This window comes from Epinephelus lanceolatus, chromosome 5 (genome assembly GCF_041903045.1).
Source record: "Epinephelus lanceolatus isolate andai-2023 chromosome 5, ASM4190304v1, whole genome shotgun sequence".
Taxonomy (NCBI): domain Eukaryota; kingdom Metazoa; phylum Chordata; class Actinopteri; order Perciformes; family Serranidae; genus Epinephelus; species Epinephelus lanceolatus.
Window position 1 is genome coordinate 37768713 of NC_135738.1, and position 15069 is coordinate 37783781.

Genomic DNA, 15069 nt, shown 5'->3' on the forward strand with positions numbered 1-15069 from the left:
CAAGTTACCAGTTTCTTAGTCATGTCTAGCTATAACTAATGCTGTCTGATGGAAGTTTATGAGATTATGAAGTTTATGTTGAAACTGTTCAACAGCTGTGCTGATTCAACTTTATGATTGTGTTATACACAGAGGTTTTTCTCCTATTTACAATAGTCTAAATGGTTTAGACAAACTGTTAGAAACAGTGTTTGCTAACAGTTAGGTGGCAATAAAACTGCAGCGTGTAGTTTCATTCAGAGAATGAAAGCCTCAGACCCAGAGTTTCTGACTCTCATCCCAACAACTTCACGCCCCACTGCTGAAGGTCACGGTCTGATGAAGCCATCACAACCACATTAGATGCAAAGGGCAGAGAGGCAATTCTCAGGTCCCCAAACTGGTTGTTCTCCTTCCCCCAGACAGTGACGCCCCCAGAAATTTGTCATAAAAGTGGCCAGATGGGGCAACTGAGAAATGTTGGGGTGACACACCAAAAGTCATACCTGAATTTCAGGAATTCAGTTATGCTGTTGTATTATTATAGGCAGTATGGTGATGCAGTGGATAGCATTGTCGAGCAAGAGGGTTCCCAGTTCAAATCCAGGGTGGAGGGTTCAAACCCTGGGTGGGGGAGCCCAACACCCACTGAAAACGTGTTTGACTTCCTGTCAAGAATGTAGACACAGTACGTGCTCCCCCAGTACCCCCCAAGGGCATTTATTTTGCAGTTAGTGTACAAAAAATCAACATACTTGACAGGTTTATAGTGTAAGGAAGCAAACAGTTGTGTTGTAGGACGTCAATCAAACTGCAACTCAAACAGTTAATCATTTTTGCAAATGTACGTATTCGACTTCTTGTTGAGAGTAAGATGAAAAGATGAACATCACTGTCATGCCTGTACATTGAATATAAAGCTACAGCAAGTAGCCAGTTAGCTTAGCATGGTATAAAGGCTGGAAACAAGGGAAAAGATTGAGTCTGAATCTGTCCAAAGGTAACAAACCCAAACAAAAATCTAACCAAATCAGCTGCTCTGCTAAAGCTCACTGATTTGTGAGTATCCACTTCTTGGTAGTCTTATGACCAGACCATGATTTTTTTTTCTCTGTCTGATCCCCCATCTGTCTGCACTGTCAGCAGAAAGACAGGTGATGCTCTGTCTCTGAATACTCAGGACTGTCTCTCTTCTTTGTTGCCCTCTGTCTCACTCTTCTGCTCAAGCATGCTGGCGGCCATTTAATGAAATGATAATCTGCTGTTGCACGGGTGTTTGTGTGTGTGTGTTTGTGTGTGTGTGTGTGTTCTTTGATCTGTCTGTCATATGGTCGTACAGCTGTGTACTGACATGATTACAAAGGCCTGACCAGATGTGCTGGCCAGCTGTCCATGACACAGACTCTGTTTTTGTTTGTGTGCGTGTGTGTGTGTGTGTGTGTGTGAAGGATAAGAGGCAGCATATTGTCCTATTGGTGAGGGCAGATTCAGAAACAACACCACTTCTCACTCAAGTTTTTTAACATCACTGTGGACGTGCTTGTTGTGCCTGCGCAAGTGCGTCTTAGAACGTAAGCAAGAATACGATTGGCTTAAAACATTGGCTCCATTCAGCACTTCCCACTTCACTGACACTTGAGCCCACAAGGGAAATGTTTGTGTGTGTTTGCGATAGAGACAGAGAACGTGGTTGCAGTCCATATATGGTAATGTAGTTTGGTTAGAGCCAGTGCGTTTGCTACAGAATGAATCAGAGTGCTGTTACATCAGAGGTACGGGCAGGCGGGATGGATCACTTGCACTCCTATTGGAACACACACTTCCGTTTGTGCATGTGTGTGTGTATGTGTGTGTGTGAGAGAGAGGAATGACAGAAACACACATACTCAGATGGCCTACTTTTCAGCAACATGGGGATGTAAGGACTATTATGCAGCAGTGCGGGCGGGTAGTGCAGAGACATGGTGTGAATGAATGGGAATAGATGGACAGAAAAGGGGAAGTCACTCCCATGTACAGTACTACACCTCAACTTATTCACACTGTCAGATCTGATCATAACTATGACTGTATACACAGAGAAGAAGTGAAGTTCTCTGATACTGCTGTAAAATTGTTGCAGTTTTGGGATATTTCTCAAAGTTTTATTCAGGTCAGCAATCGTAATCTTTTGTCAGAATCCACTGAAAACCATGTGTAAATCAGGGGCAAAAAATTGCTGTTGAGCCCTGATTGACCCTCCACAAACACACATATATATTCAGGAAAATCTGCAAAGTAGGTGCAATATAAAATTTTTTTTGACCAATCACTGCTAAGTGGGTGAAATCAAAAATGGGAAGGTCATCAGTCCTAGCGAGCCAGCTACCCACTGTCTCATGCACTCTGTGGGAGATAGTCCCTGAAGTTCCCTTAGAAAAGCTCCGCTGAGTGACCGTGTACTGCTCTTTAACAGAGGTGGGGCAGTAAACCAGATGTATATTTGCCAAACCAACCAACATATGCTCATACAAAGATACATATGATATCTAACTAATACGTGGCAAACATCGTAGCGCCTCTGCCGGTTAAGTTTGGTGTAGGAAAAGCAACTTGGATAAGTGACGTCACATTACGTACTTAACATAAAGTTATGTACTTAATGTAACGTGACGAATCTTAAGATAAGTTCACTTGTGGGCCTTTTCCGCTTTAACTTTTGGCCGCCCTGAGACAAGCCATGCCATGCTGATTTAGATTTCCATTGTCAGTTTAGACCTTCTCCTTGGTTTCACACGGCACAGAAACACCTGTCTCGGGGGGAAAATCCTATGTTTGTTTGACCCATCCACCTCCCCAACCTCTCTCCCTACGCCCACTTGCACTCTTTATACTACTTCCTTCTTTACTCCCATCATTACATTGGTCACATGATCACAGCCTTCACAATTATGTGGGTTATACATGAAATACTAGCTCATGATTATGTGGGTTATATACGAATTCTGGTGCATTACGTTCATAGGTATTGATGTAAACTGTGCATTAGAAGAGCCCCAACCAACCAGTTTTCATCCCTGAGGTCTTTTGTCTCGTAAAACCTAAAAACACTGTTTGAAAACACTTCAGAGAAAGCTTTTATCTCATCTTTGTGTTGCTTGTGTTGCTTTTTTTCTTCTTTGCCTCATTGTGGTCCACAACATAAAGTCATTATGCTTAGCTGATATATGAAATTACCAAAAGCCAAGTGATACCAAGAATGTTTTGGTGCCATTGAGGGTCTGGGGGCCAGTAGCAGTTGCCCATTTTACTTGGTTGTTAAACAAGCTTTAAGATACTGTCTGGATAAGATTTTTGATTCCTGTCTGTACAATGCATGATGGTAGTTAGCTTCTGAGTCAGTAACTACTGATTGTACATTACACTTTAGGATAAACTGTGGGATAATTTTAGCCCACTGTATAGTATAACAATTATGACGAAAGATTCAGACAACACTACAAAAATACAAACTGTATGCAGTGGTGTACAATGCAGTGAGTGGTGAACGAACACTTTTGGCCACATGCTAATCAGTCTCACAACAGGTGTTTTGCGTTTGACAGTTTTTTCCGTGTTTGAAGCTGTGTGAATTATATAGTTTACATTCATTCATTTACGTGAAAACAGCTCCATCTTTGCCATGTGACTCCTAATTAAGTCGGCTTTCTATTATTATTCATGTAAGATTTCTGGTGTTCTTGTCGTTTGTACGCAGCACCAACTTTAAAATCCTGTTTAATAATCAGACCTACCACAGAGAAAAGGTTTTTATATAATTGGTCATTTTTCTCCTCTTATTTTTCAGGAACATTTCAAGGCCAGTGGGTTGGTGGGATGCGGCACGGCTACGGAGTTCGTCAGAGCGTCCCATACGGGATGGCGGCCGTCATCCGCTCCCCGCTCCGTACCTCCATAAACTCTCTCCGCTCTGGTTCGGAGCACAGCAATGGTACAGCTCTGCTGGACCGGACCGGGGCGGTGGTTCCTGGTCCTCCTCCTGTTCCTGGCACTTTGACCACCAGCGTCTCCATCTGCAGTACGGGCAGCAGCGGCAGCAGCCCTGCTGTGTCTCGTGGAGGTTTTGTGCTTACGGCACACAGCGAGGCTGAGCTGCTGAAGGGGAAGAGAAAAGGAGGACTCTTCCGGAGGTCCATCCTGTCTGGACTCAAGCTGAGGAAGTCCGAGTCCAGGAGCTCTCTGGCCTCCCAGAGGTCAAAACAGAGCTCGTTCAGAAGCGAGGCTGGAATGAGTACTGTATCCTCTGCTGCATCTGATATCAACTCCACTATCAGGTAATAAAAGGAGTAAATAATGGAGGGGGTGGGCAATTTCTACTGCAGGCTAGGCAGAGGTATGCTCATTGGTGTAGTGGTATACACAGATATACAGGGTATACCCACCTTTTTTTCTGGTTGTTTACAGTATACAAACATATCAGCCAGGCTTGGTTTTAAATTTCGACCCAGTACCCAAGGAAGTACATCCATACTGGATAATTCCACACCTCACAATTTATGTCCAATTCCAACATTCAGTGCTAAGTCAGGAAGTAAACTGAGTCGGAATTTGATGCAGTAGACTGAAGTTTGCTTCCTGTCCAGCCCAGTCACCAGAGGAAAATGTTCACGTTTTCATGTTTACATTTCTGCAAACCACGTTATATTTGTACATTTCATTGACTACATAGCATATCAGCATTTCTAGAGCAATATATGAGCTAATTTTGCCAACTGGAGGTGGAGGTGATGGTGGATAATGTAACGTGGGTGTTGTAAGCCATAACATGACCTTCTCTGAACCATATCCATGAAAAAATTATGTACAAATGTAACGTACCCTTGGTTTGCAGAAATGTACAATGTGAACATTTTTTCTGGTGATGGCTGTGTTGTCTAAAACCCACAATGAATGTCTGCCTTTTTACTTATTGTAATTATGATCTTTCTGAAACCAATTTCCATGCACAGCTTATGTAAAAATTGAGAATTTACAAAATGCTGGCACTAAACATAAACATAAACATAATCCCGTTTTTTTTGCCAAATTGTCCAATATTGAGGCTGATGTTTGCCAATAAGGTTGTGTGTTGAAATGCACAAAATTAATTATTAAAATAAATTTTCACATCATATTTCAAAACCACACCCTTTCTCACTAAGGTCAACAACTTTCCTTGGTTCATCTTTTACTCTGCATTCGTCTAATATTGGGGCGACCCATCAAACCCTTCCTCAGGCCTCCCAGTATCCTGTTTTACATAGAAACATGTCAAAGCAATTTCAATGCCACTGCACTGACTGACTCTGCACTGCACTGAAAATGAATGAAGAGGGCAACAGTTAAATAATTGGAGAGTTCAGAGAAAAGAGTGTGTTATAGTAACTCTGTAATGAGGTAATGAAATGAATGAAAGAATGGAGAAAGGTGGAGTGAGAGGACAAGGAGGGATGACGTACTTAAAAAGGTAACCGTTCCTCATCTGAAGGACACCAAGGCTACAACAAGCACCTATCCTACTTAAGTGTCTTCAAAATGGATTGGCATGAGGTTCAAAGTGACCTATAGGTCAAAAGGTCAGTTTACTGTTCAGCTAGCCTGATAAAAAGTTTACATTGTGTTTCTTAGTGATAAGCCAGTTATTGTTGTCTCTCTCTGCTCCGCTGTTGTCCACTCTGTTTTCTCTTTATTGTTCTATGAGCAATCATATTGGACACACTGGCTCAGAGTCAGTCAAAGAGCGGACATGCTGCTGGGTACTGCCTGTTTCATTCATCCTGTAAACAGTAGCATCTTTAACTCAAATGCGGTGAATCAACTGTGTACCACTGGAAACACTGGAAAATTCCAAGTACTCTGGATTGAGGTGGCTTATTTTTAAAGGCACCAATTACTAGACAACAAGAGTCAGCAGCCCTTAACCCTGTTTGTTGGCAAAGTGGCTGGCAGGAGCTTATCAGGTCTGATTAATTATTGGCAAGGCTGATAAGGAGAGAAACTTCTAGGGTTTTTTCCACTCTACTGCTGTAAAAATGCACAAAAAAGCCTCTGTGAGGGCTCATGTATGCATGCAAGATAACGACAACATTTATTATTTATGTGTATGTAATGTATTGCAATTAATCAATTATTTACTGATGTGTTAGATATTCTTATCATTTGAGCATATTATAGCAATAAACCTTACGCTGTGCTGGTGTAAACGTACTAAAAGGAAATAGAGATTTAATTAATGGGCCGGAGGAGGCAAGATGAATACAAGCCTTTGTCAAGCCTTGTCCTTTATTGTTCCCTACCAACCTCAGAATGACTGTATAGTGGCTGACCATAAGGAAGTGATATATCAGGACTGGTATCATATGAATAGACTGGGACAAGAGAATAGAATGAAATATATGTTAAGCATTGTTACTGTATCGACTGTCAGGTTCTTGGGATGTATATTCCCTAAGACATCCAGCACACTATATTGTTATTAAACGAACACTGGTCTTCAGGGTGAAAGTCCGTTTGTTTGACCAATTCACCTGCTCTGCTGCCTGCCCCATACACTATGATAGCTGCTCGGAGCCTCAAGAAATGCTGCCGCCCAGTGTGACTAATACCACCACTAAAGGGTACCCCAGTGCGTCCTTATTTGACGAGTTGATCTTTGATTTTAATAGTTGTTTCTGGATGTTTTGCACAAACTTAAGTTATTCAGAATAGTTTAAAATTTGTGAAGTGCCCTTATTTTCTTCCTTTCCAAGCAAAGGATGTTTTCAATTTAATATCTGTGTGATAACTGTCGACTTGAGTAAGGTCATTGATAACCTAGCTTAGCACAAAATTGTAAACAGAAGAAAATAGCAAGCTGGGCTCTGTCCACAGCCTCTACCACCACCTTCATTTATATATTGTATCTCATTTATTTGACACAAACAGAAATATACAATAGATAGATTGTTGAACTTTAGAGTTGGTGGTAATCTTATTTTTCAACTTCAGACAGAAGCCTCGGGCTAGCTGTTTCCCCCTGCTTCCAGTTTTTGTGCTAAGCTAAGATAACTACTTCCTGGTTCCAGCTTTATGCTTAATGCACAGAGATGAGATTAAAATCATTGCCACTGGTGCACAGCACTCCTGTTACATTATGGTAGAGCTCTCAAAGCTTACCTGCCAACCAAACCTCTCTTCTTCTTGTCAAAGTTATGTGTAGGATTACTGATTGAACACACCCTCTAAACCAATGTGACCTTTCATTTTTCCAGTCTTGGAGATGCAGACGCAGAGTTGGCCGTTGCAGACGATGATGTGGATGCCACGGCAACAGAGACATACTGCGGGGAGTGGAAGAATGACAAGCGGACTGGATTTGGTGTGAGTCGGCGGTCTGACGGGCTGCAGTATGAGGGGGAGTGGCTTAGCAACAAACGCCACGGCTACGGTTGCACCACATTTCCTGATGGCACAAAAGAGGAAGGGAAGTACAAACAGAATATCCTGGTGAGCGGCAAAAGGAAGAACCTGATCCCCCTCCGGGCCAGTAAGATCAGAGAGAAGGTGGACAGAGCCGTGGAGGGAGCACAAAAAGCAGCTGACATTGCCAGGCAGAAGGCTGAGATCGCTCTGTCCAGGTAGGGGCTTTATGATGGTTTGTCGATGAGTCTGTGCAGCTGTCTGTCTTGTCTTTGTCATTTCCTTCCAGTCCTTTGGTTGAAACAGAAGGCCACCCAGGTTAGAGGTGGTTTGTGTGTATACACTGGTTAGATCATGGTTAATGTTTAATCTGAACTGACGAAGGCCTTAAAGTCCCTGAAACCTACTTTCTCAATCAGATTCTGAATCGGAGGGATGGGCTTCTATAGACATGCTAACATCCTGCAAAAGTTAGACTGATTTTGTTTATTTTACATGAGACATTTCTTTGTTTGGGTTTGTCTGTTTTTACTGCTCTGAAGAAGGTGGAGCTCACTTGAAAAGAAGCATGTGATGTACTTCTGCACACCTGCACAAAATGGGATGACAGTCTGGGGATTGATTGATTTTGTTTCCAGCACTGTCTATCAAGCCAGCTACCTAGGTACAGCGATGCTCTTGCTCAGGTTAGAAAAAGTCAATGAACTACATCATTTGAATCTTTTAACTGAACTGAATGAACTCATTCAAATTAGCAAAGTGATTTGTAATTTCCAACTCTAATTTCCATTCCTCACCTTTCATCTCACTCTCTGCCTTCTGTCTTATCTCGCTGTCTTTGTGTCGTACCAGTGTCCACCCCCTGCTGATGTCTCCATGTGTCTGAATCACTGGGGGAGTTGGCTCAACATGTTAACACTTGTGGATGGCCCCATTCCGCATTATAATTGGGATCAATGACAGATTAAGAACAGGATTAAGGTTAGGGTGAAAGTAGGGTTAAGGAGGTTATGGTACAAGTGAAACAGCAAGCGAAGCGAGACCGCCAGGAGCTGTTAAGACTCTGATGAAGCTGCTCTGCTGAATGGAAATGAGAGCCTGCTCTCATTATAACTCTGCTCATTGAACTAAAACAATGAGCACAGTTGGGGTTGTGATGTTAATGGGTGTGTCCTGACCTTCTTTACGGCCGCTAGAAACTTTTGGACAGGAATGTAAAGCAACAATTTTTGTTTTTCAGCTCAGGACTCAGAAATTAATTAGCTGTCCTGGGACCTGTTGTCATGGATACACATCGATACTCTTGTCATGTGGGGACCAATCAGAAGTAGGCCTATGACCCATTTTGGTCCCAGACCTTGTTGTTTCAAGGAACCAGGTTACAGGGCCGTGTCAGTTCAGTCAGTTCAGTGTGCTTGCCGTCAACCCAAGGTTTGAATAAGGAAATTTGTCAGGGTGAACATTTGGATAATGAGTTCAATCCAGGGATACAAACTGAGCAAACAATTTGGCTGCAAGTTTCACAGGAATCCCATTCCACACTTAAATCTATATCCGCTAAAAGATGGTTCGCCTGAGCCAGTTCTGAAAAGTAATATAGGAGGTCACAAGTTGAATGTTTCTTCCTACGCCAATGACTGTAGTGGAATTTAAACAGTATTTCCCTGATACCATAGCAACAACACTGAGTATCTAAAATGTGAGAAAAGTGACTTGATAAGATGTAATTTAATACATAGTTTTGAATCTAGAGGATAGAGAGCCATGTTTGTGAATAGACAGTCAGTTTAATATTCTGGAAAGTGAAAGAGTGGCTGGGTTGAATCAGTGGTTGGTATGAGAAAGAACATGAAGTCCAGCACACACAGCTGGTATTAACAATGTAAGCCTGATTTATGGTCCTGCGGCGTACCTACAACATACCTACGTCGTTGCCGTGACGCCGTCGTGAACCCTTCGAACTTCTCCGTCACTCCATTTCGTCGCGGTGCAATTCACCACCAGAGCGGCAGGAGGCTGCGTTCCTTTCCTGAATGGTTATCGTCGTCTCTAGTTGATTCTTTGTTTAGCTTCCGGCTTTTCCAGTCACAGAGAAATGAACGCGGAGCACGGACAGACGGCTCCATCCGTATCCATATTGAACGTTGAGCATAAATGGGCCTTAATACTGCAACATATGTGCAACATCTACATTGCAACAGAAGATGTTTAAAGATGGCGGGGATGGCGCAATCTGGAAATACGGAACCGGAAATGCGTTGCTACCAAGCAAACCAATCACAGCCCTCTCGGTCTGCGCTGGGTCTGCGTCGCCTCGACGTGTAGTTACATTTTTGGGGAGGTGCACGTCAGGCTACGCCGGGGGCTACGGGGAGCCTTCTGTGTAGCCACGTACCCTACGACGTAGCGACGTTGTTGATTTAACGCAGGACCATAAATCAGGCTGTAGAATTTGTGCATCCACAAAAAGAAATAGTTTGACATTTGGGAAATACACTTCACTTTATTTGTTATGTTGTTTGTTGTCATGGACATTACTTTAAAGGTGTAGTGTGTAGGATTTAGTGGCATCTAGCAGTGAGGTTGCAGATTGGAACCAACTGAAACTTCTCCCGTGTGCCAAGAGAGCAGGAGAACCACCGTGGCTGACATAAAAAAGTGAATAAGTGAATAGCCCACATCTAGAGCCAGTGTTTGGTTTGTCCATTCTACTGTAGAAACAACATGGCGGACTCTGTGGAAATGGACCCTCTCAGTATGTAGATATAAACAGCTCATTGTAAGGAAACCCAATGATTCTTATGGCGCATTCCAGGCGTGTTTTTACAACCTTCTACCTGTGAAAGTGCACTGGAACGGCAGTCAAACCTGTAACTTACCACCCGTGAACTCGTACCAATTCGATCCCAGTTACGCTTTCTGACGTCACACAGCCCTCTAAACCAATTACCTTACTCCTCTAAACAACAATGGCAGCCCTGTGGATGCGGTGTTGATGCAGGTGATACACGGTGAGAAATAGACATAAAATAACCCTAATGTTAACGCATTCCTGGCAGCCACTCTAACAGCTGGTTTCCAGTGCAAGAATAAATCAATACAAAATATGTTTCCAAACACACAGATAATGTAAAATAAAAAGTATAATAGCATCTGTGACCTTATGCGCCATTTCTCCTCCTCCGTTTCGTTCAAATGTGGAAGAAACCGGCACCTTTAGTGACAGAAGTGATCATAAACAAGCATAAACCTTGCACGGTCTGCCATGTTGCTTTGACAGTTTGGCGTGACTTGCCTGGAACGCTATTAAGTCGTGAGTCGTGACTTGAAATAGTGACTTACGGGAACGTAGCATTAGTTTCAGGTGATTATGCATTAATTAATTAATGCATTAAACTAAAGGATTGATTAGGACTCATCATATAATGGCAAAAAGTCATTTTATTTTAGAGTTTGTGTTCCCTTCTGGCTTGTAAATCAGATCTCATAGGACCCATTTTTTTCTCCATTTTTTAATTTGCTGAAAATGTACGAGCTATAGACTATATATTCTGTAAAGATGGAGTACATGTCTCCATTTATTCCCACTGTGCAAAAATGAGTCCAAATACTGCGAAAATCACCACTGTCATCTTGCACTGGTGACGTCATTTTGAGCCAGAGTTTGTGTAGTAGCGAGTGAGAAGTGGAGCCGCTGTATTGCGTTCCCACCCATACATCCATTAGACCCAACCATGAGCAGCTCCATTGATTATGAGCACACAGCATCTGACACACAAATGTAAAATGATGTCAGACCTCCTTTTTATAGCATCAAATAACTAATTAAAACCCAACTTATCAGAAAATGAAAACTTGAGCATACATCAGCGACATAAGAACAACCTAAAATGACATAAACTCTCCTAGGGATTTTTTTTTTTTTTTTGATGTGTACTTTGATGTTTTAGTCTTGCCTATCTCTCATTTGCAAACATGGAGGGGGTGGGGTGTATGACCTGTACTGCAGCCAGCCACCAGGGGGCGATCGAGATGTTTTGGCCTCAATTTTGGGGAGCTGCTGTCCATCTTGGTGCTAACTCTGTCAGATCTCTGTAGAACTGTCAGATCTTGTTTCATGCAACTCATGGTATATGTGACTTGTATGTTAACACTCAACAGTGGAATGTTGCAGTGTTGCAGTTGCAATAATGAACGCAAGTTCAACCAGTCCCCTTGCATTCTGGTTGCAATTTTGCCTAATCACTGCAACTTTTACTGCAAATTTGACTATTCAAAGCAGGTAAAGTCTCATGTCATTGTAGATTGCGCGCATTGGACGACTGCTGCAAGAGTGTGAGCTCTGTGCCTGGGACACACACACAGTGACAGGGCTAACTGTTAGTATCACACAGCTAATGCTACCCAATGGTTATAAATGGGTTTAGAAACAGAGTCAAGCCATTTAGTTATCAGTGTAAGATTGTTTGGATTGTTAAATGGCTCCATGTTTGATGTTAGCCGCTGCTGCTGCTGCTGTGTTAACTCGTGCTATGTAACTAGGCAGAGAGAGTAGGAGAGCAGCTCAAGGAGATGGTCCTCCAGTGCTGCATTGAACAGCAGCAACAGCTGATCATTGCCAATGCTCATAATGAAAAGCTCCGAATCTGAGACAGCATTACCACTATTTATGCAAATTTCATGTGCCTCCACAATTTCATTGCAAACAAACAAACACATTGCCACATAGAAAAGTTGCTGTGAAATCAGACATTTAAGGCTGCAACGATCCCAAAAACAGCCCACAAAATCCCTGAGGGACTTGCAGGTACTGTGACTTAAGTGTTATCTAAGAGGACACCTAGCTTTGCAGTGCCAGCACAAGTTTTCCCTCTATTAGGTTATGTTGTACAACAGATGTGCGGTCCTGCAAAGGAAAGATATGAGCGATGATTGGGATAAATGGCTGCAGAGTGAAAGCAGCCTCAGACAGCGGGTTAGTGACACTGAGTTTGTGAATGAGCCAGTGGTCTGAAAAGGGTTAGGTTTACTATCTGATAAGCAGCTGACCTTGAAACAGATCAATAATGAAACACACTGACATCATGGTCAATAACTGTAACTTACATGTATGTACAGTATATGTATATATCCTTGTGTTTGCATGTGTTCAAGAGTAGATGTCCTGTATTCTACAAGTGTCAAGACTTAGATGGACAAGCGTGTTTAGGGGATAGAGAAAACACAAAGAGTGTGACAAAGACATGGTTTGAGACAGAAAAGAGAGAGATGAAGAGACAGAAAAGTTGGAGTTAGAGAGAAAAGACAATAACAAAGTGAGAAAGAAAAAGAAAGAGAGAGTGAGAGAGATTTCCGCATTATGCCAACAATGCTGGCAGGCAGCCTGAGAGAGAGCAGAGAGGCTAAACTAGAGGCGTATATACACACACACACACACACACACACACAAGCAAGAGAATACATGAGGTGAATCACTAAAGATCCAATCCTATTAGTCCTGATGACAGTCTTCTACTGAGGCCAGTATGACCACAGCCTGTTACAGCTGCTCACCTAACTCATCTCACACTGTTGATAAGTCACACAGAAAGAGAAAGAAAGAAATGATGACAAAATTAAAGTTCACATCAGTCACTGGGTTGTCCGATATAACAGTAATTAGATCTCCTCTCTCTTGTATGATGGTACATGTTTAAAGGAATAGTTCAGTCGATAGTGGTCAGCACACCGCCAGTTTGGAGAAGAAGACTGGAGTCAGACACAGAAGCTAAGCAATTTGTTGCTGTGGACGCCAATAACATATTTTTAAGCCACATAAAAGGGTCCCATCTAAAACAGTAAATATCAGTTTAAGTGTACGCTATACTGAGAGTATTTTAATTGCTTTACCTTTCTGTAAGACAGCCTGATCCAGTGGGAAAGCAGTTAAAGGCTTCAGTTCCCCATCTATGCTCTCCTCAAAGCCACCAGACTCCATTGACAAAAACAGCAATTTTGGCTTGCTGAGCACGGGAGCTACTGGTCTACTGCTGTCTCAATCAGTTAGTTTGTGTTATTGTGTGACTTTAGTGAATCTGAACTAACCATTTTAATCCCCAAAGTCACACAATAACACAAACAAATTAACTAATCGAGGCAGACGATAGATAGATAGATAGATAGATAGATAGATAGATAGATAGACGTAGACCAGCTGCTCCTGCGTCCAGGGATGTTAAATCACTGTTTTTCTCACTGGAGTCTGGGTTTTAAGAGAGTGATAAAAAAGCAGTTAAAATACTCCCAGTATAGCGTACACAACATTGCTTTGCTTCTTTGGCAATACTCCTGCCTGTTTCTCAAAAGTGGGGGCATACCAACTGCCATCTACTGTAGGTATAACATTGACTATGGATAAGTACCTCATACAGCCCTACTTAAAAAAAATCAGAACTATCCCTTTAAGTTGCAAGACTATCAATTAACAGGTCATATACAATGGAGACAGCAAGCATAGCTAGAAACACCAAAACTGTAACATGTGAGCCTAATGCTAACATAAGCAATGTGAATGGCTGGATAGAGTGGCAAACAATCTATATTGTTAGGCTGTATCTAAAGCAGACTGTCAATTTGAATATAGTGTAACATCAGTGCTTTCACAGTGTGAGCCAGTCAGCAAATGTAAAATCATAATATCCCTCACAGTTTTCAACAAAGCATCATGGCTGAGCAAAGTCAAGTATCCTGTTTTAAAAGGTGTCAAAATTCCCTGTGGAAGAAGAATATGAACAGTTACACTCTGATGAGGAGAGTTAACTTCAAACATGAGTCTGTAATAGAGTATATAAAGAGTTTATAGGTGTGATTTCTCCTCACCATACTGATAGAGGAAATAGGTAGTAATATAGATGGAATATAATAAATGGGTAAAATAAGATGAAGCAACAAACCTTTCCCACAGAAAAGCATTTGTGGTTTTATGATATGAGATCATACTCCTATGTAAAACACAACTTTAGTAAAATTTAGATCAAACTAGAATAAAAAATGATCTGGTTGATGTTTTATGATGGTTTCACTGTTACAGAATGGAAAATTTACTTGCATTCTGCACAAGTAAACAAGGCACAGCCATGGACAAATTATGAAACAATGGGCCCTCGGGCACAGATATACAAAGGGCCTCTCCACCTCTTGTACACAGGAGGAAGACACAGATTTTGTGGTGGTTTTACGTCTCTTTGTTGTCATTATGCATCTTTTTGTGTTTTTGTATCAGAAAGACGCTGGACAGATGTAGAGTTTTTGTTGGAATAAATATCAGATTAATCATGATTTAAATGTCTTAACAATGTTAGAATGTCATGTTGTTTGTCAGCTAACATTTACATTTTGCAGATGTAGGGGTTTGTTCTCCACACCTTATGACTAAATGTCATTACTGTACGTTGAGAGGATTTTGGCATTTGGACATTTGGAAGACGCTGAATTTTGGTTACCTACTATTATTAACATCTGTCATCAGTGTTCTACCTCAAATAAATCTTGGCATCCTGACACTGAAGTTTGGTCAACCGAAGTCACAACCTAAGTTCAACCAAATATAAACGTCTAACAACATTGGTAGCCAGCTGAGTTTGTGGTCATTTTGTGTCTCCTTGTGGTTTCTTTTGTTTGTTTTTTTGTCTCATT

The 15069-nt window shown here is 41.8% G+C and overlaps 1 protein-coding gene across 1 annotated transcript in view; it reads left to right on the forward strand.

Moving 5' to 3' along the window:
• Positions 1-15069, forward strand: part of jph3b (junctophilin 3b) — a 64575-nt gene that overhangs the window by 13791 nt on the left and 35715 nt on the right. Inside the window, exons 2-3 of the mRNA XM_033635816.2 lie at positions 3806-4292; positions 7248-7613. Of these exons, the coding sequence (XP_033491707.2) occupies positions 3806-4292; positions 7248-7613 (853 nt within the window). The remainder of the gene's footprint in view (positions 1-3805; positions 4293-7247; positions 7614-15069) is intronic.